The sequence below is a fragment of the Mauremys reevesii genome, linkage group 15 (genome assembly GCF_016161935.1).
Source record: "Mauremys reevesii isolate NIE-2019 linkage group 15, ASM1616193v1, whole genome shotgun sequence".
Lineage (NCBI taxonomy): Eukaryota > Metazoa > Chordata > Testudines > Geoemydidae > Mauremys > Mauremys reevesii.
Genome location: NC_052637.1, coordinates 11,585,197 through 11,610,289, shown reverse-complemented (window position 1 = coordinate 11,610,289; position 25,093 = coordinate 11,585,197). Strand labels below are relative to the sequence as shown.

The following is a 25,093-nucleotide window of genomic DNA, read 5'->3' as shown; positions in this document are numbered from 1 at the left end:
ACGTTTGAAGGTTGTCAGGCACTGGCACCAGCCAGTGGCCTCCAGAGCTCCCTGAACAGTTCCTGAGGTACATGGTTATATGCAGTAAACACCCAGGCGGGCTGGAAAGGAACATGTCACACTACTTGGCAGTGCTGGATTCCCCCCATCCATGGGGCACCGGGGCTGCTTCCCCTCCCTGCAGCCCGAAGTTTGGGGTTAAGTCAGGGTGGGGGTTGCACTGGCTCTTGAGGGTGTGGGTGGGTTTGACCCAGAGGGGCAGAGCAGGAACATTACCTGGCGGATCCTTCGTCCTATGCTCAGGTCGCCACAGCACAATTCCTCCTGAATAGAGCACAGACTCTGCTTAGCCACAGGCCCAAGGGAGGGGGAGATGGGAGAACTCTTTAGGTACCTCCTGAATGTGCTAGAATGTCCTCAGTAGTTACAGGATCCCTGGGAGTTACAGTAAGACCAGAAGTTGCCTTTTTAGTGAATCCTTTCAACTTTTATCCTAAGCTGCAAATTTTCTCCTCTGAGTGTCCAGTGTCCATCTGTGCTAAGTGATTTTAACTCTAATGACTTGAATCAGCATCCGGTGAGGGTGAATGTGCAAGAGCAGAGTTATCGTATGATGGTCCTGGTACGAAGGGAAAGTATCAGCCATCTTCCTAGACATGAAGGTCTGCTCTACACCACAGAGTTCAGTTGACACAAGGCAGCTTACGTCAAGCGACCTATGGAAGTGTCTATACTTCAGTCTCTCTATTGCTGACATAACTGCCCTGCAATGCTGACTTAATAACTCCACAGGGGCGGCTCCAGGCCCCAGCACGCCAAGCGCGTGCTTGGGGTGGCATGCCGCGGGGGGCGTTCTGCCAGTCACCAGGAGGGCGGCAGGTGGCTCTGGTGGACCTCCCGCAGGCGTCCCTGCAGAGGGTCCGCTGGTCCCGTGGCTTCGGTGGAGCATCCGCAGGCACGTCTCCGGGAGGTCCACCGGAGCTGTGGGACTGGCAACCGGCAGAGCGCCCCCCGCGGCATGCCGCGTGCTTGGGGCAGCGAAATGGCTAGAGCCACCCCTGCCTCCACGAGAGGCACAGAATCAAGGTCAATGTAGTTAGGTCAAGGCAGTGTCAGGGTAGACACCAGGAGCATCGGAACCTTGGTAGAAGTGGGGGGAGCAGCACGAGACTCAGGAGCGGCTCTAGCCATTTCGCTGCCCCAAGCACAGCGGCACGCCGCGGGGGGCGCTGTGCCGGTCGCCGGTCCCACGACTCCGATGGACCTCCTGCAGACGTGCCTGTGGAGGGTCCGCTGGTCCCGCAGCTCCAGTGGACCTCCCGCAGGTGTGCCTGCGGATGCTCCACCGAAGCCGCGGGACCAGCAGACCCTCCACAGGCACGCCTGCGGGAGATCCACCTGAGCCGCCTGCCGCCCTCCCAGCGACCGGCAGAGCGCCCCCCGTGGCGTGCCGCCCCAAGCATGCGCTTGGCGTGCTGGGGCCTGGAGCCGCTCCTGATGAGACTCCACCCCTCTCTGTGGCCCCACTCCTGCTTCTCCTCTTCCCCCCGAAGGCCCAATCCCCTGACAGGCCAGAAGCCAGAGCCAGGCATTGGTAAGAGCCACCCAGGGAATCCGGGCTGCTGTGGGGTGCCCCAGATCCTCCACTTCCCTTGGCAGGAGGCCCAAGAGCAGGGTGGGCCACTCGGAGCAGGCCAGGGGAAAGGACCTCAGGGAGAGGAGGAGCAGCAGGGGTGGGGCCACTGAGAGAGACCAGGCCTCATGGCAAGGGGGGGCTAAGGCCAGCTTCAGATCCCACTCCAGGAAGAGGCTGGCACCGCCAGCAGGGGCTACACATCACAGGAGGGGAGCTGATCACCTTATCAGCCCCCTTGCCATGAAGTGCCACCCCTGTCAGTGCCATTCCACGTCTGCCCAAGGCTTGCATTTTGGGGGTTGATGTGGCTCCTTGCCCCTCAAACAGTGCCCATGTTAAAAAGTGGGGGGCCCATGGCCCTTAGCCCCTCTGGATCCGGTGCCCCAGTAGACACTGCATTGCTTACATCCACTGTTACTGGTTTTCAGGAGCCATCCCACAATGGCCCAACACTGACAGTACAATTGATACAAGCACTTCTGGTGAGGACGTGCACCACCAACACAAGGGGCAAAGTGCAGACAGGCACAAGCGATGCAGTGACTGTGATGGTTGTGTGCAGATACAAGTTAGGTTGACTTAATTTTGTAGTATAGATATGCCGAGTGATAGTCTACCTGGGTCTTGTTGCCAGGATGATCAGCCTCACTCCCAGCCTGGGGGGAGCAGAATGGGACTCAGATCCAGATTACTTTATTTCACTATCCCGCCCACAGAGTTTCTGCCGCTTTTCTTCATTTCCCCCCTCCCTTCTCCATTATTTTAGGGCAACAGAAATGACCTCCAGGAGCACTGGGGAGGAGACTGGAGAGATGAATTCCTAAGCAGGGCCAGCTCTAGGTTTTCTGCCGCCCAAGGCAGAAAAGGAGAGCGCCGCCCCACCCCCAGCGGCGCGGAGTGCAGCCCGAGCCCCCACCCCCAGGGGCGCCCACGGCCCCAGCCCCGCCTCTGCGGCAGCACCGCCTAGCCCCCAGCGGCGCGGCCCGAGCCCCGGCCCGCGGCCTGAGCCCCCCCCCGAGCGGCGCAGAGCGCCGCCCTAGCCCCCGCCCCCCTCCCGAGCAGCACGGCCCTAGCCCGTGGCCCGAGCCCCCACCCCCCGAGCGGCGCGGGCCCGAGCCCCCACCCCTCGAGCCCCGGCCCGCGGCCCGAGCCCCGCCCGCCTGCTTACCCCCGGCTCACAGCGCAGCAGCCGCATGGCTCCGGAGGGGGCTGAGCCCCCCCCCCCGTCCCCCAAGCGGAGCCGGGGGCGCGGCCCCGCCTGACTGCAGCCTTTTGCCGCCCCCTATATTTTGCCGCCCTAGGCAGCAGCTTGTTTTGCTAGTGCCTAGAGCCGCCCCTGTTCCTAAGTCTGTGCCATTTGCAGCTATTGGTGCCAACAATGTGATTTCCAGAATGCTTTGAACAACAGCAGCATTGGAGGGGAGAGGGCTCCATCCCCCGTGCACAGGAGAAAGGAAAAACCAGTCTGGGAGAGTTACTGAGCTGGAAACTCCACCAAAGAAACCCAAAAGGGGCAAAAGGGAGGAGGAGCATAGGGAAGAGGGTGAGAATTGCAGCTGCTGAGTGCAACAACCCCTCTGCACTTGGCCTCAGGTCCCTTTAGACCCTGGCTGGGGAGTTTGGGAAGCAGCTTCCTGGGCCCAAGAAAGTGAAGTTGACTATGCCCAAGAAGTGCTGTAGTTCCACCTCTTTGCCACCAGAGGCTGCCGTGGCACAAGAATAGCCCGGAGCATGAACTCAGCGGGCTGTTCTGGCACCACCGCATCCTCTGGGGGGGGGAAAGGTGCAACTGCAGCACTTCTGGAGTCGAATGCATTTTCTGTGGGAAAAAAATTCTGTGCTTGCCCAGTGGTGCAGAATTTCACCAGGATTAGAAGTTCATCAAAGCACCCTGCCTGTGGAGCCAAGTTAGGACAGAGTGAGGCACACAAGGCCATAGGTGCCAGCTTCTTCCTTTGCCCGGGGGTGCTAGGAATGCCCCTCTGCCATGTACATTGGCCAAACCAAACCATCTCTACATAAAAAAAATAAATGGACGCAAATCAGACATTAGGAATGGTAACAGAAAATCAAGCCTGGGGAGTGGGAACAGGAACAGCTAACACATGGTCCAGAAGACAGGGGAGCTCGGGTGTTCAGACAGCTTCTTGTTCCTGCTGTTGGTCTGAGGAGGTCCCGGGGGCCGATTAGCTGCTCTGGGACTCTGCCAATAGGCCTCAGGGATGGAGCCTCAAACTGGGTCTGGACTTCGTAAGTCCTAGGTAAGCAGTTTTTAGGAGGCATCTGAAGAAGTGGGTATTCACCCACGAAAGCTCATGCTGCGGAACGTCTGTTAGTCTATAAGGTGCCACAGGATTCTTTGTTGCGATGACAACTAGTCTATGTAACAGGAGCCCCCTCTTTGTTGCAACAGCCCCAAGTGCCCAGAAGAGGAACAGTTCTTACCTCCAGGAGATGCATGGGATCTTCCATCTAAGCCTCAATGGGACCCATCCTGCTTGGTTTGACAGGATGTGATCATCTCTCCCAACTGCTCTCTGAGCTGGGCTGGCTGCAGCATACATCTGTGTAAGCGCCTGGGACAGAGACTAGAAGAGAGATGTTACAATCAGGGTCCAGGCTAGGGTGACCAGATGTCCTGATTTTATACGGACAGTCCTGATTTTTTGGTCTTTTTCTTATATAGGCTCCTATTACCCCCCACCCCCATCGTGATTTTTCACACTTGTTGTCTGGTCACCCTAGTCCAGGCACCCCAGAAGGAGAACAGAGGGTCTGAAACCAAAAGGCAAAGCAATCAAAACAGCAGATTCAATAGAGAATTTTTGTACCGTACAGGGACATCAAATAAGGTCTGTTAGGAAAACTGAGATGTTAGTCTGGAAACTGCTAAGGCCAAGATTGTGACTCTTAAGATTCAGTTTTAGTCAGTACAAAGTGTGTTTTGTTTTCTTTGTCTGTTTGAAATTTGTCTCTTTCTCTTGCTTAGTATCAGTTAAATCTCTTCTTTGTTACTATGCTTCCCAAAGCACCTCAGTGTTGTGTGTGTGAATGAAGTGTGAGTCTCCAGCCTACCTAACAGGCTGAGCTGTGCCCTGTTTCTTTGAAGGTAGCGAATCCTTTTTCTTTCATATTTTACATTGAGATTTCAAAGGGGTAGAAAATTCTGACAGGAGTGAATGACCCCATCCACCCCCATCTGCTACCCCTGGGGCAGGGGACGGGGAAGGTAGGGGCTGGGGGTTGCCAGGTGTCTGGTTTTTGACTGAAACTTCAGTTGAAAAGGGAAACTGACAGTGTCTGGTCAGCACAAAAAGTCCAGTTGCCGGACTGGGGGCAGAAAGAGCAGCAGGGCTGGGAGAGGCCAGTCCGTGCCGCGGGGTCACTGTCAGGGACCGAGATTCCCTCCGGCCTGAGCTGGGACCGGGCAGATTATCAGGGGAGCCGCGTTTTTACCCCAAGTGTTGTAACCAGGCCTGAAATAAGGGCGGAGCATCCCGGAGAAGGTGCCAGTGAAAGTGAAGAGATGGGACCTGTCAGTCACATTGTAAAACGAGACCTCGCCCGCCTCATAGTCCAGGAAAATCCCCACCCGGCTGGGCCTGACGCTCACGGGGAGGGAGGTCGAAGGGGTGGTAAAGGCCTTGTATTCCCCATCCTCTAGCCACACGGCCCAGTATCCATCCTCAGCTGAGTGTGACCTTCCCCTTCCTGCTCACAGATTTCCTACAAACCCCCAGAGTCTATCTCGTCTTGTCTCCCACCTCCACCTCCCAGTAACACCTCCCGCCCACGAATCCCTCAGCACCCAGGACAGAGACACAAGGATCAAATCTCTCAGGGTTGTCGGGCAGATCCTGGCGTTTGTCTCTGTCTCTCACACGTTTCCGATCCTCAGACAGGACGAGGTTGGGATTTGCCGTGTCTGGATCCAGAGTCACGTCCACTGAGGAGAGAGTCACAGAGTCAGAGCCGGAGGCAGGGGCTGGTCACTGGGATCAAAGGGAAATTAACCTGCATCCCTGTTAATCACTGTGGGGGGGGGAGGGGTTGTTGCCTGAGGGGAGTCAGGGCCCCTCTGCCTGTGAGGAGATAATGAGCAGGAAAAGGGCAGGAGGAGCGGGGAGGGTGGGACGGTGTCAGTGAGGGGGAGGGAGAGGGGAAGGGACAGGCTGATGCTGGGAGAGGAAAGGGGAGGGGCAGGTGACAGGAGTAGAGGGGGTGGGGCAGACACAAGGACAGTGGGGGGCAAAAGGAGCAGGCACCAGGGGCAGAGGGGGGTGAAAGGAGTGGCAGGTTACTGGGGGCTTCAGGGGATGAGGGGAAGGGTGGGCACGAGAGCAAAAGAAGGGGATGGACCCCAGTGGGATTCATGATGTGCCAAATAGCGAACGAACACTGAGCCCCCCCTCCCCACCAGAGGAGGGCCCATGAGGCCCTTTGCTGCACCTGCTCTTGGGGAGACCCAGCCCTCAGTCCACAAAGGCTGCTGGCTCGTTACCTTGCACAGGCTAGAAGTAGTGGACAATCTCCCCCAAAGGTCAGAGCCCCCAGGGAGCAGCGCAGGGACCTGCTGTCCTGGGACTGCCCCCACTGGGCTCCTCTGGGAGTGACACTGTCGGGTAAAGGGGGGCTTACAGCCTGACAGGAGCAGGACCCGCGGGCAGGGCCGGCTCTAGGATTTCTGCCGCCCCAGGCAGAAAAGGAGAGCGCCGCCCCACCCCCAGCGGCGCGGAGTGCAGCCCGAGCCCCGGGGCGCGGCCCACGGCCCCCAGCCCCCGCCCCCCAAGCGGCGCAGCACCGCCCTAGCCCCCCCCCAGCGGCGCGGAGCGCCGCCCTAGCCCCCGCCCCCCTCACGAGCAGCGCGGCCCTAGCCCGCGGCCCGAGCCCCCACCCCCCGAGACCCGGCCCGCGGCCCGAGCCCCCGCCCCGCCTGCTTACCCCCGGCTCACAGCGCTGCAGCCGCATGGCTCCGGAGGGGACTGAGCTCTTCCCCGCTCAGAGGCACGTGGGGAGGGAGCGGGGCCGCAAGCTCCAGGCTCAGCTCAGCTGCCTCTGCTGGGCCCGGAGCTTGTAGCCCCGCCCCCTGACCACGCAGCTCCGAGCGGGGCGGAGCTCAGCCCCGCCCCCCCCAGCCAAGCTGCTGCCGGGCTGTTTAGGACCGGGGGAACAAGCGGAGGAGGAGCGGCCAGTCTTCTGCAGCCAGGCGGGGCCGCGCTACCGGTAAGGCCCCCCCCCCTCCCCCAAGCGGAGCTGGTAGCGCGGCCCCGCCTGACTGCAGCCTTTTGCCGCCCCCTATATTTTGCCGCCCTAGGCAGCAGCTTGTTTTGCTGGTGCCTAGAGCTGCCCCTGCCCGCGGGGCAGTGAGCTCTGTTCTCCCGTCTGTCTGTAGCAAGCCCCTCTCTGCCTGGTTGCTGCTCTGGGATCGGTCCTGACACTCCCTCTGCTTCCTTTGTGCAGCATAACGGGGCCTGTCGGAAGCTGTGCCTGGAGGGATCCCAGGGAGACAAAACCAGCACAGACCGATGGCTCTGTAGCCGCCCAGCAGCCCCTTCCCATTTCCTCTGGCGTGTCTTGGGAGGTGCTCTGGGCCCCTCTCTGCTGTTTGCTTTGCCACTTGATGGAGCGTTGGCCAGGAGTATCACTGACAGGAGTGGCAGTGAACCGTGAAGCGATGGAGGCATTTCAATAATTGCTGTGTTTGTGCCCTGAGCCCTCCTGCTGCTGGGCGCTGCTCCTGCCCTAGACAATGTGATGGAAATGAGAGCCATAACAGCTGCTGTGTGAGTGCTGGGCTGGGCTGAAGCCTCCTGCTCTACCTGCTCCAGGGCTGAGCCAGCACCAGGCCTGGGAGTGAGGAACAGAAGCCATTTCAGAACATGGCCCGGCCCCCAGCTGGGATATGTGGGTTCAGGTGAACCCCAGCTCCTGTCTCCCACAGCAGGGCTGGCTCTAGCATGGTGCCATTCCCTGGGCCGTGTGATGGAGCCGGTCAGATAAGATCATGATGGGCCCCTCTGCCCTTACCATCTAGAGATCCACCGTCCAGGCAGGACGTGCACCGAGCCCATGGTTAACGGGGAAAGAGGCCATCGGCCAGTTCCCCTCAGCAATCAGGGTGAAGGACCCTTAGGTATTGTGGTCTAGCTCTGGGGTTCTCAGGGCTGCCCCTTTCAGCCTTACTGCTCCCCACAGTCTGCCCTCAGAGCTGTTATATCCTTAGGGCAGCCGGTTTAGGAAGAAATCACTTGAGGCCAGAGAGCAGACAGCTAACAAAACTACCATTTTATTTACAGACACAGAGAGCTCACTCAGCCGTCTGAAGCTGGCCGAGCTATCCCCTAATAATATAACTGGTTCTCGCTGCCACCAGTCAGATTTAAGTGTCTGATACACAGCCTGTTCCCCCAAAAACTTCGCCTTTCTAATTAATACTCACTATTGGGTAGTAGGAACTACTCCAGGAGAACTTGGAGACATGTCTGCCTCTCTTAGATCCAAAGAGAGAATGAACACTTAAAACAAAGAACACAGACAAAGGCTTCCCTCCACAGAGATTTGAAATTATCTTGTCCCTGATTGGTCCTCTGGTCAGGTGTTTTTCAGGTACTGCTTGTTAACCCTTTACAGGTAAAAGAGACCTTAATCCTTAACTAACTGTTTATGACATGGGCAAAGGGGCATCTCAGCCGCCAGCAGTAATGGAGGAGAACAGTCAGGAATAGGTGATTCGTGATTCGGTGTCTCACCAGAAGAGATGAAGTCAGACCCCTCAACTGCAGATGTGTCCTGAGGACTGGCATGACCTGCAGGGCCGGCTCTAGGATTTCTGCCACCCCAGGCAGAAAAGGAGAGCGCCGCCCCACCCCCAGCGGCGCGGAATGCAGCCCGAGCCCCCACCCCCCCCAGGGGCGCGGCCCACGGCCCCCAGCCCCCGCCCCCCAAGCGGCGCAGCACCGCCCAAGCCCCCCCCCGCGGCGCGGCCCGAGCCCCAGCGGCGCGAACGCCCCAGCCCCGCCCCCTCCCGAGCAGCGCGGCCTAGCCCGCGCCCGAGCCCCCACCCCGAGACCCGGCCCGCCCGAGCCCCCACGCCCGAGCGGCGCGGGCCCGAGCCCCGAGCCCCGACCCGCAGCCCGAGCCCCCACCTCGAGCCCCGAGCCACGGCCCGAGCCCCGCCCGGCTGCTTACCCCGGCTCACAGCGCGGCAGCCGCATGGCTCCGGACGGGGCTGAGCTCTTCCCCGCTCAGAGCCACGTGGGGAGGGGGCGGGGCCGCAAGCCCCAGGCTCAGCTCAGCTGCCTCTGCTGGGCCCGGAGCTTGTAGCCCCGCCCCCTGACCACGCAGCTCTGAGCGGGGCGGAGCTCAGCCCCGCCCCCCCCAGCCAAGCTGCTGCCGGGCTGTTTAGGACCGGGGGAACAAGCGGAGGAGGAGCGGCCTGTCTTCTGCAGCCAGGCGGGGCCGCACTACCGGTAAGGGCCCCCCCCTCTCCCCCAAGTGGAGCCGGTAGCGCGGCCCCGCCTGACTGCAGCCTTTTGCCGCCCCCTATATTTTGCCGCCCTAGGCAGCAGCTTGTTTTGCTGGTGCCTGGAGCCGCCCCTGATGACCTGGCAACAGCTGATCTACATGTCGCCGCCAGGTAAGATTCTCTGCAGTCCGGACTGTGTAGGAAACAGGTCCTGTTTGAGTGATGACTGTGGCCGGGACCCATTTAGCTCTGGAAATATAATTCCGAGCCAAAACTGGCTGTCCCGGGCTAAAGGTTCGGTCTTTTGCTCTGGGTGCCTGTCTGATGACTTGATATTGCTGCTGATGTTGCACAGTTTGTCTGGGTTCAGAAGGTTTCAGCAGATCAAAACAAGTGCGCAGCTGTCGTCCCATCATTAGAAAGGCCAGGGATGCCTGGGTCGTAGCATGAGGTGTGTTTCTGTAGGAAAGTAAGAAGGTATCCAGACGCGTTTGAATGGAGTGTTGTCCCCTTGCTGATTTCAAAGCGTTTTTCATTGTCTGCACAAATCTTTCAGCTAATCCATTGGTGGACGGATGATATGGTGCTGACGTGATGTGGTGTATCCCATTTGCCTTCATAAAATTTTGAAACTCCTGAGAGACGAACTGTGGTCCGTTGTCGCTCACAAGTTGTTCTGGCAGACCAAAACGACTAAAGAGCCCTCGTAGTTTTTGGATAGTACTCTCTACAGTAGTGGACTGCATTATAGAGACTTCTGGCCATTTAGAATGGGCATCTATTGCCACCAAGAACATGCTTCCTTCAAGGGGGCCAGCAAAGTCAACGTGAATACGTTGCCATGCGTTTTCAGGCCAGTCCCATGGGTGTAGGGGTGCCCACTGGGGTGCATTCCTCACACCCTGACATGACATACAAGCTTTTGCCAATCCAGGCCACCAAAAATAGCTTCGTGCAATTTCCTTCATGCGCACTATTCCACAGTGACCAGAATGTAGCTGTTCTAACATCTGTGATCTCAGTGGTGGTGGAATAATGACACGTCTCCCCCACAACAAACAACCAGATTGGACCAATAACTCCGTCCTCCTGGACATGTAGGGAACAAGGTCAGATGAGATCGGAGAGGTTTGTCGAGAATTTCCATGCATCACCAGGTCCATAACTTGGGACAATACTGGGTCAACGCGGGTTGCCTTCTTTATCTGAGTAGCAGTGATGGGTGTATTCTCTACCTGTTCAAAGTAGAAGATTTCCTTTTGGGCACTATCTTGATGTTTGACCGGCAAAGGCAACCTTGAGAGGCCATCTGCATTGCCGTGCAGGGTGGATTTCCGATATTTGATTTCATATGTGTGTGCTGAAAGTAACAATGCCCAACGTTGCATATGACTAGCAGCTAACGGGGGAATGCCTGTGTAGGGTCCAAAAATTGATGTCAGAGCTCGATGGTCTGTGAGAAGAGTAAACTTTCGCCCAAACAGGTACTGATGAAACTTCCGAATTCCAAAAACAATTCCTAATGCCTCACGTTCGATTTGGGCGTAGTTAGTTTCTGCTTTGCTTAGAGTGCGTGAAGCAAAAGCAATAGGTCTCTCTTCTCCCAAAGGCATAATGTGTGACACGACTGCTCTCACTCCATAAGGGGAGGCATCGCAGGCCAATTGTAGGGGTAAGGATGGATCAAAGTGCGTTAGAACTTCAGAATTTAGCAATGCATCCTTAGCTTTGTTAAATGCAACATCATAGGCTTCAGTCCACTTCCAGGCCTTGTTCTGCCCAAGGAGCTCATGAAGTGGTTTTAGCAGTGTGGCTAACTGTGAGATGAACTTTCCACAATAGTTCAGTAGTCCCAGAAACGAGCGCAGCTGGCTTACATTTCGAGGTGGGGGAGCCTCCACAATAGCTTCAACTTTTGCAGGGGCCTTATGAAGACCTGCAGAATCAATGATGTGTCCCAAATATTCAACAGAGGGCTTGAAGAATTCACACTTGTCTTTGCGAACTCGTAGGCCATACTCTTCCAGTCTTTGTAGGATAGCCTCTAAATTCTTTAAGTGATCCCCTTCATTTCTTCCAGTGACCAGGATATCATCCAGATAGCACTGAACTCCTGACAAGCCACACAAGATCTGGTCCATAGCCCTCTGGAACAGGGCGGGAGCAGATGTTATTCCGAAGGGTAGGCGACAGTATCGATAAAGCCCCTTATGAGTCACAATAGTCAACAGCTCTTGGGACTTTTCATCAACGTGCATCTGTAAATATGCTTGACTCAGATCAATCTTACTGAACTTTTGTCCCCCAGCCAGGCCTGCGAAGAGGTCATCGATGCAGGGAAGCGGGTATTGCTCTGCACACAACACTGGCTTGACAGTGACTTTAAAATCACCGCAAATCCGGAGAGAGCCATCTTTCTTCACTATTGGAACGATAGGAGTGGCCCATGAGCTATGGGTAACTGGTATTACGACTCCATTGGTGACCGGGCGCTCCAGGTCTGCTTCAACTTTTGGCCTGATGGCATATGGCACAGTTCGAGCTTTCAGATATTTTGGTGGACTGCCAGTTTTAATGTTCAATGTCACAGTGATTCCCTTCATACTTCCCAAATCATCTCCAAAAACAGCAGCATGTTTCCTTAGTATAGGGGCTAGACTGGTTTATTCTTTAGTCATCCGGTGCACTTCTGCCCAGTTCAGTTGAATCTTCCCAAGCCAAGACCTACCCATTAAGGCTGGGTAGTTACCTCTCACCACAAACAGTGGCAATTTAGCCGCCTGTCCATTGAGCTCCACCTTAACATCAATAGTGCCCAACCTGGGCACAGCTTCTCCCGTATACGTCTTCAGAACCGTTTTTGTTGCCTTAAGCGGAAGATGCTGTAGCTTTTCTTTATACACAGTCTCGGAGACCAGCGAGACGGCTGCACCAGTGTCCAGTTCCACGCGTATAGGTTTGCCATCCAATAACGGGGTTACCCAGTATTCATGTGAGCCCACTGCCAAAGACAAAACATGCAGTGGCACTTCCTCTTGCGCTGAGGTGTCACCTTGATCATCCTGGGTCTGCTCTAGGGTATGCAGGGTTCCTCTTTTTGTCGGCCACACCACAGGCCTATTTTTCTTTTGTTTACAGGCACACTCAATGTGTCCCTTTTTGCCACAGTGTCGACACACCAGGTCCTTACACCAGCATTCTGATGCCTGGTGACCCGGCTTACCACAGCGGTAACATTCTTGACTCTGCACCGTTTTGTGGGTCAGTTCTTGTGACACTTTTTGCACCCTAGGGGATGCACCGATGTATTGCACCTCCCTTGTAGCCAGTTCCATGGAGACAGCAATATCAACAGCCTTCTGTAAGGTAAGCTGAGCCTCTGTCAGTAGGCGCTTCCGTATAGCTTCACTGTAGGGGCCACACACTAACCTGTCACGCAGGGCATCATCTCTTTAAATTCACAGTGTTCTGCTAGCTTTTTTAAAATGGCTACAAATTGTACAACTGTTTCATCTTCCTTTTGGTCTCTTTTGTGGAACCTATATCTTTCAGGAATTACCAGTGGTTTTGGGGAAAAATGGGACCCCAGGATTTCCACAATGTCACTGTAAGATTTAGTCTCAGGCTTAACAGGATGTAGTAAGCTGCGTAGGAGGGAGTAGGTTTTAGCCCTTACAACACTTAAGAATATTGGCACCTTCTTCGTTTCTGTAATGTCATTTGCAATACCAAAAAGCTCAAAACGCTCAGTATACACATGCCACTGCTCTGTATTCTCATCAAAAGGTTCCAGTGGCCTGGTCAGAGTAAGCATGATTTTTAGTTTCACTTTCACAGTCAGTGCAAACAATCAGTATTTTTATTTGTTTGTTCTGTATCTTGACTTCTACTTCCTTCTGTTACTGGAGCAGCACCAGGATCCCATCCATCGTCGCCACTTGTTATATCCTTGGGGGCAGCCGGTTTAGGAAGAAATCACTTGAGGCCAGAGAGCAGACAGCTAACAAAACCACCATTTTATTTACAGACACAGAGAGCTCACTCAGCCGGCTGAAGCTGGCCGAGCTATCCCCTAATAATCTAACTCAGTTGCCATAGGAACAAAAGCCATGACAACCAAATACACAACAAGAGCCTTGTGTGCCCCCAGGAAAACCCAGCAGTGGGAGAGGGGCGAGCGACAATCAGTCCCCTGCCAAGTGTCCTAGAGGCGGGGGAGCGTAGCTGAGGGGTCTGCTGGGTCATCTGAATATGTCTGACCTGTGCAAAGGGCATGAGACTAGGGGGCAGCAACGAGGGGGGGGGGTGTCTCTCACCTCCCAAAAGCAGAGAGGAGGGGAGTTGGGTGGAGCTCAGCCTCTGTCTATTTCCCTGTGTGTGTCTTTTTGCAGTGGATGAATACAATGGAGACCTTCCCTGCTGTAGCTTGGCTGCGTCTGTCTTTCCTTTCGACCTGTCTCTACATGAAGCCAGCACTGAATTTGCTTCTTCGTGGCTGTGGTAAAGCAAAGGAGAAGTTTGAACTGCCCCGAGACAGGAAAAGCACCAGCGTGGGCCTCACACAACCCCAGCTCTCAGCTCCCCTTGCAGCTGTTTGGCGCTGTGCACAGGGCTGCCTTAACACTGCCCATGCTGCTGACACACAAATGACAGAACTTGCGAGGAGCTCACATGAATTTTTATGGAGGCAAAGCCTGTCCAGCCAGTGCCAAAGACCAAGCCACGGGTGGTAAAGCTGCTCCGGCTGGCTCAAATGGCTGCAGCTAAGAGGCTGGCATGTGCAGGTCCCCTGGGGCACTGCTTTGCCCTGGCACCCAGAGCCAGGCTTGGCCCCGGGGGGTCTGCTCTTCCAGGTGACTCCTCCCCACCCCTGGTGACAACCATGTGACAGGGATTTTAATTGGTTTGGTTGCACAATGATGAATTTACACTGCAGCCAGATGGATGCTCCATCCCCCCTGTCTGGGAGACGACCTGCCTCTCCCTTTGTCTGGGCACATACTTTAAAGCGTCTTGTCCGTGCAGAGCCACAATCCCTCATGTAGTGTTAGCAGCGACACTGCACGATGGAGTTCATCACCAGGGCGTTGCCTGTTTTCAGAAAAGCCCTCACTCAATGCACTGACAGACAGGGCCAGTGCAAGGATGTTTCGCGCCCTAGGCGAAACTTCCATCTTGTGCCCTCCCTCCCCCGGACCCCACCCTGAGGCACCCCCCCCCACAGCAGCTCCTTCCCTCCCCCCTGAGGCACCCCCATGGCAGCTCCTCCTCTGCCCTGAGACACCTCTCTTGCGGCAGCTCCCACCCCACACCCTCCGCCCTGAGGCACCCCCCCACCCCAGCTCACCCCTGCTCCGCCTCCTCCCTGAGCACGCCATGGCTGCTTCACTTCTCCTGCCTCCCATGCTTGCGGCGCCTAAGCTGATTGGCGCCACAAGCCTGGGAGACAGGAGAAGTGAAGCGGCCACGGCGTGCTTGGGGAGGAAGCGGGGCAGGGGTGAACTGAGGCGGGGAGTTCCCCTGCGTGCTGCCCCCTCACTTACTTGCTGCAGGCGGCCCTCCCTGCGCTCCCCTGCCCCAGCTCCCTCTGCCTAAATGCCAGTGGCGACCGGGGCAGCCGAAGATCCAGCTGACGCAGTTTCTGCCGAAGAAAATTGTGCCCCCCAAATCCTAGCGCCCTAGGCAACTGCCTAGGTCGCCTAAATGGTTGCACCAGCCCTGCTGACAGAGGACAATACTACTGTACATGATCAGTTGATTCAATTAATAATTCTTTGGGGTTCAGACCCCCTGTTCTTCCCCTGGGGTGCCTGGAGCCCGAGTGCAGCACACCAGTAGTCAGCTTTAGGTACCTCCCTTTGACAATCTCACCCCTAGACATATTTGAAAATTTTACATCAGGAAAAAGAAACTCAGCTCTGGTCTGGCTGTCTGAGGGGTGACATGACTCCCGGTCTGTGCATACACACAGGGAGATTTCTGGGCACAGAGGGCCCTGTAACATCACGGCTGAGAGCTGACACGAGACAAATTTAGACTAGAAATAAGGGACAAGGTTTTAGCAGGGAGCGGACTCCCCACTGCCAGTTTATCTAGGGCTGTGGTGTATTTACAGACACTTACAGTCTTTAAATGGAGCTTGGACATCTCTTTAAAAACATACTCTAGCTCAACCAGCAGATATGGGCTGGATACAGGGCTCCCTGGCTGTGATGCACTGTGTTACACAGGAGGCCCTTCTAAATGATTTGAATGCTCCCTTCAGAGACCTCCACAAAAGGTCGGACCTCTGGGCCCCTCTAGCCCAGTCTCCCCCACCCCGCTATGGCCACCCTGGAGCAGACCCTGGGTGTTCAACAGACTGTATGAAAAGTGGGGGTTAAAGTTCCCTTCATTTTCCCCTGACTCCATCAGCAACGGGCTTGTCCCCTGACATATGATGAGATAACCGGCTCTGTGGATGAGGGGAAAGCAGTGGATGTGCTATTTCTAGACTTTAGCAAAGCTTTTGATACAGTCTCCCACAATATTCTTGCCAGCAAGTTAAAGAAGTCTGGGCTGGATGAATGGACGGTAAGGTGGATAGAAAACTGGCTAGATGGTCGGGCTCAACGGGTAGTGATCAATAGTTCCATGTCTAGTTGGCAGCCGGTATCAAGTGGAGTGCCCCAAGGGTCGGTGCTGGGGCCGGTTTTGTTCAATATCTTCATTAACGATCTGGAGGATGGTGTGGACTGCACCCTTAGCAAGTTTGCAGATGACATTAAACTGGGAGGAGTGGTTGATACGCTGGAGGGTAGGGATAGGATACAGAGGGACCTAGACAAATTAGAGGATTGGGCCAAAAGAAATATGATGAGGTTCAACAAGGACAAGTGCAGAGTCCTGCACTTAGGACGGAAGAATCCCATGCACTGCTACAGACTAGGGACCGAATGGCTGGGCAGCAGTTCTGCAGAAAAGGACCTAGGGGTTACGGTGGACGAAAAGCTGAATATGAGTCAACAGTGTGCCCTTGTTGCCAAGAAGGCTAATGGCATTTTGGGTTGTATAAGTAGGGGCATTTCCAGCAGATCGAGGGATGTGATCATTCCCCTACTCAGCACTGGTGAGGCCTCATTTGGAGTACTGTATCCAGTTTTGGGCCCCACACTACAAGAAGGATGTGGATAAATTGGAGAGAGTCCAGCGGAGGGCAACAAAAATGATTAGGGGGCTGGAGCACATGACTTATGAGGAGAGGCTGAGGGAACTGGGATTGTTTAGTCTGCAGAAGAGAAGAATGAGGGGGGATTTGATAGCTGCTTTCAACTACCTGAAAGGGGGTTCCAAAGAGGATGGATCTAGACTGTTCTCAGTGGTAGAAGATGACAGAACAAGGAGTAATGGTCTCAAGTTGCAGAGGGGGAGGTTTAGGTTGGACATTTGGAAAAACTTTTTCACTAGTAGGGTGGTGAAGAACTGGAATGGGTTACCTAGGGAGGTGGTGGAATCTCCTTAGAGGTTTTTAAGGTCAGGCTTGACAAAGCCCTGTCTGGGATGATTTAGTTGGGTTTGGTCCTGCTTTGAGCAGGGGGTTGGACTAGATGACCTCCTGAGGTCCCTTCCAACCCTGAGATTCTATAATTCTATGATTCTATGATAGCACAGTTCAGACCCCTTATATCCTCCCCCTGGTCAGGAGCGCTGCCAGCTTTTTTGGCACCCTAGGCGGCGGAAGGTCCCGCCCCTGAAATACCACCGACAATTGGGGTGTCCGAAGATCTGGCCCCCATGGTCGCCACCCCTCAAATGTTAACGTCCTAGGTGACCGCCTAGGTCGCCTAATGGGTTGCGCTGACCCTGCCCCTGGTATAACAGGATCCTCGCCTGAGCCATATAAATGCCTGCCCTTGCTTTGAATTCTGTGGTGATCTTGGCCTCACTGAGCTCTGGTGAGGGTGAGTCCTACAGGGATCCCACCTTCACACCACCCCAAGAACACCAGACCACCAGGGTTGGGATAAAGCTGTTTTCAGCCTGAAAGGTCCAGCTCTCAGCACGCGGCCATCTGCTGGTCCTGTTCCTGGACTGTAGATGGTAGAGGTAGGTCCCTTAGGCTGGGAGCCTGGATTCCTAGGTTCTATCCCAGCTCTGGGAGGGTAGTGGGGGCTAGTGGGATAGAGCGGGGGGCTGGGAGCCAGGACTCCTGGGTTCTCTCTCTGGCTCTGGGAGGGGAGGGGCAGGAGAGTTACAGTGGGGAGCCAGGATTGCTGGGTTCTATCCGAGCTCTGTCACTTACTCACCATGTTATCGCCTCTCCGGCGGGTATTTTCATAGTGCCCTTGCTCCGACCAAGCCCCGTTATCACCCCTTGGGATGCTGCTTTAACAAACCCCGGCGCTGCGGCCCCTCACTCGCTCTCATTGGCTGGCCGGGCTCCCATGGGCAGCAGCACCCCTGTGAAAGCAAAAGAGGAACTAGAAGTCGCAGGGAGGGGGAGGGCACCAGGCTCAGGCTCTCAGGCAGTTTGTCCTTCCTTCCCCAGGGCTGGGGGAGAGCGGCCGCAGCCCCTTCCCCAGGAGAATGCCCCCCCTGACGCTGGGGCTCTGGTTCTGCCTGCTGGGAGCGGCGGGAGCTGCGGGTGAGTGGGGCTGGGACAGGACAGAGGGACGCGAGGAGGGGGGGCGGGGCATCTCTTGCGCTCTCGGCCACACAGTTTGATCAAGGCTCTGCTGGGAGGCTGTCTCGTACCGCGGCTCCAGTGCTGCTGAGAGCTGGCCGGTAACGTGCACCCAAACCTGGGAGGGACAAAGCAGGCTGCCCCCTGGGTGAGCGCTCAGCCCACCGTGTTTGGGACTGCTCTGTCCACACTGACTGCTGCCCCCACATGGCTCCACAGCCCCTCTAGCTCTTACCCTGCAACCCCAACCGCCCTCAACACACCACAGAGCAGTGCTCGGAGCCTGGATTCTTGGGTTCTCCTGGCTCTGGGAGGGGAGTGGGATCTAGCAGGGGGGCAGGGATGGGGCCTGTGAGTCTGGACTTCTGGGTTCTAGCCCAGCTCTGGGAGGCGAGTGGGGTCTGGTGAGTAGGGGTGGGTAATTGGGAGCCAGGACTCCTGGATTCTCTCCCTAGCTGTGAGGCTCTCCCATATGGGAAGCATCAGAGGTTATGGGTCCTGCTATCTGGATCCCAGAGAGTGGCCTGGGGGCCCAGTCTAACCCACGTTCTCTTGTCCAGGTCCAGTGGTGCAGCACAGCTGGGACATCCTGTTCACAGGGGTTCAGGGCTCCAAGGGGATCCCCAACTTCTTTGTGCTCGGGCAGGTGGACGGTCTGGGGGTGGCCTATTATGACAGCACCACCCTGGAGCTGAGCCCCACCCGGGACTGGATGCGCCGGGCCGTAGAGCCCGGCTATTTCCGGAGCAAGACACAGGAGCTGCTGGGGTACAAGGAAGGGTTCCAGCGCATCATGGGCCGGCTGCTGGAGCGCTACAACCAGACAGGCGGTGAGGGACCTCGGTGACTCCTGAGGGGCCCCCAATCCAGCCCGACTGGCCCCTGGGTGGGGGAGGGGGAAGGGCTGTCTAGGGGTCTGACCCTCAGCACGGGGGAGGAGGGGAATGGGGTTCTTGCTGCCCAGCTGAGCTGTGGGTAAAGGGCTCTGCAAGGTGATGGGGGGGTAACAAAACAACCCCCCAACAGCACAGCCCATGCAGAGCAGGAATGGGAAAGGCTCTGTCCCCAGAGAGCTGGTGAGTTACAGCGAGGGGCTAAAGCTACCTGGTGGGGAGAGGGGAGCAGGGTGAGGGAGACTGAGTGAGGAGCTGGAGCGACTAGGATCCAGGGCTGGGGCCGGGGGGGAATCAAGGGGGAAGGTGAAGGGGGCAATGCTGGAAGCAGGCAGGCGGGGCAGAGGGGGATGGTGGCAGATGAAGAGGACCTTGGCAAGAGCAGGGCATGCGGGTGCCAGGGACTGCGGGATGGGTGGGTGAGGGGAAGTGGATCTGAAGGAGGAGAGAGCAGGTGCTGGGAGGGTGAGCCAGGGAGACACAAAGCTGAAGGGTGTGGGGGCTGTGAAAGCAGAGACACAGCTGGGAGGAAGAGGTTACCAAGGGTCTTGGAGCAGGGGTCAGGGGCTGAGGAGCTTGGACAGGATACAGTGAGGTCCAGGAGATCCAGGGGGACGAGCCATGTTGGGAAGAGGATTTTGGCAGAGATCTTGGACATGTGGGGCAGAGAGAGGGCAGAGGGTTTATCCCGAGGGAGACTATGGGGGAGGGTTAATGGGAGAAGTGGCACAGTGAGGCTGGTAGGGCTGTCAGTGCTGCCCTGGTAATATCCTGTGGCGGATAGTTCTGCAGACCCCCGAGCACTTCTTCATCCACAATCACCATGTGACGCTGCCTCTTTCTCCCTTCCCCGGCAGGGGTGCACACGCTGCAGCTGCGGGTGGGCTGCTCCCTGTGGGATGATTCCCCCCAAGCCGGGGTGCTGCAATATGCCTACGACAGCCAGGACTTCATCGGCTTTGACGGGCAGCGGGGGCTGTGGGTGGCGGCCGTGCAGCCAGCTGTGCTGTCCAAGCAGCGCTGGGAGGCCGACCGGCCCTGGTGCCAGTTCCTGCAGCACTACCTGCAGCAGGAGTGTGTGGAGACGCTGAGGAGCCTCGTCCAGCATGGCAGGGAGACCCTGGGGCGCCAGCGTGAGTGGGAGCAGCCGGCAGCATCAGAGGTGGGGGTGGGTGGGAGGAGGGAATCAGGGGCCCCCAAACAGCCAGGTCTGGCCCAGGGGGACCCAGCTGGACAGGGGAGCCTGAGCACAGTCAGCTGGTAGGGACATACCTGGCCTCAGAGATGGGGCTGGTGCAGGAAAATGCTCCCACATTCTCTAACGTCTTGTCTCTGCCCAGTGCCCCCTGAGGTCTCGGTTTCCTGCAGAGATGCCCCCGACGGCTCCGTCACCCTCTCCTGCCATGCCAGGGGCTTTTACCCACGTCCCATCCACATCTCCTGGGTGCGGGATGAAGAAGACATCCTGGCAGAGACAGAATCCAGCGGGATCCTGCCCAATGCCGACAGCACCTACTACACGCAGTCATCCCTGGAGATCTCCGTGCAGCAGGATAGGCACCGCTATGCCTGCCAGGTGGAGCACACCAGCCTGCCGGAGCCCACACTTATCTGGGGTAAGGGGGTGTGTGTCTGTCCCCATGAGCCCTCCTGCCTCTATTTCCACGTGCCAGCCTCCCTCCCTTCCCACCCCAGTAACCGTATCCTGTCTCCGTCCCCACAGTCCCTGGTAAGAAGGGGCCCCTGTCCCCTGGGGTCCTGGTCTCCCTCGTTCTGGCCATGCTGGCTGGGGCCGGTGTCGCAGTAGCCAGTGTTATCATGTGGAGGAGAAATCACCCAGGTAAAGGGATGGGGGAAGATCTCTGGGGGCAGGGCTGGGGAGGCAGAGCCCAGGGAGGGGGCAGGGCTGGAGGGCAGAGGGAGTGAGAGAAGTGGGGAAGCAGGGTCTTGTCTGAGCAGAGCGCAGTGCGGGCGTCTGGGTGGGGGCTCCTGGGCTCTCTTTGCAGGCACTGAAGGTTGGTCTGGCCTGGAGAGATGGGGCCAGGATCACTGGGGGCGGGGGGCTGCCTCCATCTGGATGAGGCGGAGGGTTGAGGTCACTGGGGGTGTCTATCTGGATGAGTTGGGATGAGGGGGTCACCAGGGGATTCCCATCTGGGTTAGGCCCCGGAGCAGCAGGGGGGATCTGATGGGGTAGTCGCTCCCAGATTAGACACCCCCCATTCCCCTGCAATGACTTGCTCCCTCTCTCTGTCCAGGCCCCGTCAGACCCAGATACACCCCAACTGCCTGTGAGTAAAACCTGGGGTACCAGCCCTGATCCCCTGTGCCATGGATGGGAGTGGGGATCCCATGGGGGAGGGGCAGTGGGTGAACAAGGAACTGATTTCCCCAGGGAGGGGGGTTCCTATGGGGGGATCTCAGGCCTGACCACCCCCCCACCATAGACTGACACCACCTCTGGGCTGGTCCCTTCTGTCTCCCCAGCAGCAGCTGCAGAGCATGCTGGTCCCAGTGCCGCATCATGACGGAAGGGGCCCTGTTCCCACGGATACCCCAGCGTGAGACCCTGGCGCTCAGCACAGAGTGACTCTTCCCCAGCTACACACCCTGCCAGCCCTGAGATCCCGACCCCCATGATCCCCCCGCCCAGGGCGCCGGGCTCCGCTAGCATCTTGCTCATGCGTGATAGTGACGGAGACTTGGCGGCATTGGGAGCTCTTCGTGACAAGGGGCATCGGGGACCGTCTGTTACAGGGATTGGGGGGCAGGGGCTGTGTTACAGGGATTTGGGGGTGTTGAGAGCTGTGTGTTACAGGGATTTGGGGGTGTCAGTGGCTATTTGTTACAGGGATTTAGGCTCAAACACCTTGAGGCTTCTGTTTCTGAGTCTCACAGGTTTTTGTGTCTCATCTCCCTGCCCAGCTGCCGTGGGGCCCTTTCCCAGGCTGATGCCCTGCCTGGGCTTTGCCCCGGTGTCCTACACTGAGATCCCAGCTGTGTTTCCCCTGCACCCACTCATGGAGCTAATTCACTCCCTGACTTCACGGAGTGTTTTTGCACAGATGGTGCTCGGGTTTGTCTTTTACTATTTAAAACAGTGGTCCCTAAAGGCCCTAGCGGAGATCATGGGCCCATCGTGCTGGGCGCTGCCCAGACCACAACTGAGATCAGGCCCTGTTGTGCTGGGTGCTGCCCAGACCCCGACCGAGATCAGGGCCCCATCATGCCCAGACCTACAGTGACAGACAGACCCTGCCCCAAACAGCTCACCAAATAAACAGTGCAGGCAGTTTAAGGACCCGTCCCTTGTGTCCCAGACCCCTGTACTCTGGCTCAGCATTGCTCTGAGCTGCAGGGCCTGGTTCCCCTCTCACGCAGCCAAGCCTCTCCGCACCCAGCTCCCCTCTCCCCAGTGCTGTACCTGCCGATTCTTCCTGGGGGCAGCAAGCAGGAATTAGCCCCCAAACCCTCGTCCCAGTCAGAGGTGGGTTCTGGCTCTGCTCCCTGCTGGTGTCCACCTCCCATGGATCGCCCCAGCTCCACTTCGTCAGGATGGGTGCGCACGGCGCATCCCGCCTCACTGCCTGGTGAACTCAGGGACCAGACACAGCTACTGCTAGTAATGGTCACGTGTGGATCCAGCCAGCTGCAGCCCCCTCTTGCTGGGCCGGTCCCAGAGAGCACTGGGGTCACATTACTGTAGGACACACCATAAAGAGATGGTAAATCTCAATGCTGATTTGGAGCAGCCCCCAGGCGCTGGGGAGCCCCCACTGCTTCCCCGGCCCGCAGAGAGTGGGGTTCCCGGCTGTAGCTGGTACCAGTTACTGGTTGCAGTGTAAGATGAACCAAGGCCTCGGCATGCTCTCAGTGTGGTGAGTCATGTCGATAACCTGCTGTCCCTACCGTGGTGGTAACTGTCGGTCTCTCCTGGTGCGCGTTAATTCCGTGTGCTGAGCGGTCTGTGCCCCGGTTCCCGGCTGTGCCGCTCTGAGCACATCCCCTGACACCGAGCGTGGCCGCCCATGGGCTCCTCCCTTCCACCAGCCGATGTTGGGCTGGGAAAAGCTCTGACCTCCCCCCGGCATGTCCCTCTCCTGTCCTGGGACCAGCTCCAGCAATGGTGCATCGACTGCCAGGAAAACCCTCTTCAACTTCATAGACCCCCTGAGATGCAACTGCCCCTTTGCCGCCCTCTGCCAACAGGGCAGGGCAATGGCTGTGCCAGGTCAGACTCAGGAGCTCATCTACCCCGATGTCCCCCCCACCTGCCCTGGAACAGACCATGGGCCCATCCAGTCTGATACACACACACCCCCACCTCCACCCCCCAGACACACACTAGACAATGGGTCCGTCTCAGTCAGTCTCCCCCCTCTGCTGCCCCGAGAAGCTGCATTGGGGCTTGGCCCCTATGAATGCCCCCCACTGACCTGCCCAAGTGGGGTGAGGTCCTAGATGGGGGAGGCTCCCCTTAGCCTGGCTTCCCAGACTAGGAGAGACCGGCCCAGGGCAGGGTCCGATACCCACCGATATCAATGTTGCCCACAGTGACTGTACTGCAGCACGGGGCAAAATGCACAGGGCCCAGAGCCCCCCCCAAGCGGAGGAGACTAACCATAAATAGTTCCCAGAAATGATGTAACCAGCCGAATGTCTTGTAAAGTCCAAAAAAACAGGGGTTGGGTCATTGTTATCCACAGGGGCTGGGAGCCAGGACTCCTGAGTTCTTTCCTGGCTCTGGGAAGGGAGTGGGGTCTAGAAGCTGGGAGCCAGGATGCCTAGATTTTGTTCCCACCTTTGCTGTTTTCACATAGCATATCAGTCACTTTCCTCTTTGTGCCTCTCCTCATCCATGAAGTGGGGGCAGTAATGCTCTAGAAGCGCTGGGGATTATTGTGTCATCACTCACTGCAAGGGGGGCGGGGCTGTGGTGTTTAATTAATTCAATTAATAAAGTGCTTGAAGTTCCCAGCATGACAGATGGTACCTGGAAGTTCTCTAGCCTGGGTGCTGCTGGAAGTCAGACGAGATGAGCCAATGGTGCCGTCTGGCCTTAGAATAAATAAATAAAAATCTCTAGAGCAGGTGCTAGTGATGGGCAGAGAATTAATTCATTGTTACTTAATTGCTGTTCTGGTAACTAAAGCCCTGGGGCCAAGTTCTCAGCTGGGCCAAACTCCAGCCCAGCAACCGTAGCAAGGTGAAGGATGGGCCCTGGCTGTTCCCAGGTGGGTGCTGCTAGCGTCCCACTGCCAGGGCTGCCACCTCTTGTGACTCTAGTGTGAGTCTAGCTATCTTTGGTGTTTCCTTAAAGCCCCAGCTCCTGGAGTCACGTGAGCAGGGGAGACTCCTGGCCTTCGCTAGTCAAAGGGACATTTCCAGCCCTTTGTACTTGTCCAGAAAAGTTTGAAATTGTGACCTGAAGGCTGGAAAAGGCGAAGATGGGGTGGTCCCAGGGGGTGGAGCCTCAGGGGTTGGGGCGGGTGGCTGCTCAGAGTGCACTAATCACAGGTCCGGGGGTCGGGGACTCAGGGGTAGGCACGGGGCGCTGTCCGTGGTGCACTAGCCAGGGGGCGGGGTGGTGCCCGGGGTTCCCCGCCGCGCTGCGCTCATCCCGGCTAAGTTGCGCTTTCCCGTGGCCAGCCTGCCCAGCGACCGGTGACGCAGACTGCTCTCTGCGTCGCTATTGGATGGGACGTGCACGAACCCAGGACTGTCGGAAAGGAGCCGATTCCTGATGGGCAGCGGGACAGGGCCGGGCGGCGATGGCGCTCGGGCTGCTGCTGGGAGCTGCGCTGCGGCCATCCCGGGGGGCTGCTCCGGTGAGTGCGGGAGGTGGGGGTCAGACCGGGGTGGGGGGGCTGGGTCGTTCCTGGGGGTTTCCCCCCAGCCCCTGTCTGCAGATCCCAGGGAGTTAGTGATGGGGGTAAATCCCCTCCCCCAAGAGTGACAGGGTTGGGGGAAAGGCTCCTTGGACTCGTTGATCTTCAATGGCTCCCAGCAGGTTCTTCGCCCTGGTTTTAACCTGTGTCTAGACCTCCTGAGTGGGGCATGTCCTTGGCTAGGTGCAGCTGAGGCTGAGCTCTGTCAGCACCAGGCCAGCCACACCCACGGGCCCGTGATGGAGACAAATCTTTAGAGGTGTCGCCCTAGGGAGGGGATGTGTAACCCCCTCCGCCCCGCCTCTGGCCGAGTGCCAAGGGCAAGGGGACAGGTGGGGGCCCCAGGATCTGTGTGTTAGTCAGGTCTCAGTTTGGGTGTGAGCGCTGGTTGCAGAGCACAGAACAGCTGCTGCGTTTGTGCTCTTGGGATCTCCTGGGATTGCTAGATAGGAGCTTCGGGATCCCCATGGAGTGGGGAGAGGGGGCAGGGGCATGTCCTGCTTTTTCTGGCATAGACGTAATTCTCCCATGGCCCGAGCCTGGCCCCAG

At 57.4% G+C, this 25,093-nt stretch overlaps 1 protein-coding gene and 1 pseudogene across 1 annotated transcript; one reads left to right on the top strand and one right to left on the bottom strand.

Annotated features, from left to right (window-relative positions):
• Positions 1-4,611: 4,611 nt before the first annotated feature.
• On the bottom strand, positions 4,612-8,850 carry LOC120383667 (annotated as a pseudogene).
• Positions 6,821-23,639, top strand: LOC120383803 (class I histocompatibility antigen, F10 alpha chain-like). The gene is made up of 9 exons (XM_039502063.1): positions 6,821-6,859; positions 13,493-13,601; positions 17,629-17,724; positions 18,324-18,593; positions 19,514-19,789; positions 19,997-20,272; positions 20,380-20,496; positions 20,915-20,947; positions 21,144-23,639. Exons 2-9 carry the CDS (start codon positions 13,496-13,498, stop codon positions 21,182-21,184), a joined length of 1,215 nt encoding a protein of 404 aa, XP_039357997.1. The 5' UTR covers positions 6,821-6,859; positions 13,493-13,495; the 3' UTR covers positions 21,185-23,639.
• Positions 23,640-25,093: the final 1,454 nt, after the last annotated feature.

Excerpts from the sequence above, each read along its gene's own strand:
- LOC120383803 (XM_039502063.1), top strand. The coding sequence starts at position 13,496 with ATGAATACAATGGAGACCTTCCCTGCTGTAGCTTGGCTGCGTCTGTCT. Across the intron at positions 20,273-20,379 it reads GGAGCCCACACTTATCTGGG|TCCCTGGTAAGAAGGGGCCC; the intron begins GTAAGGGGGTGT and ends CCGTCCCCACAG. Across the intron at positions 20,497-20,914 it reads GTGGAGGAGAAATCACCCAG|GCCCCGTCAGACCCAGATAC; the intron begins GTAAAGGGATGG and ends CTCTCTGTCCAG.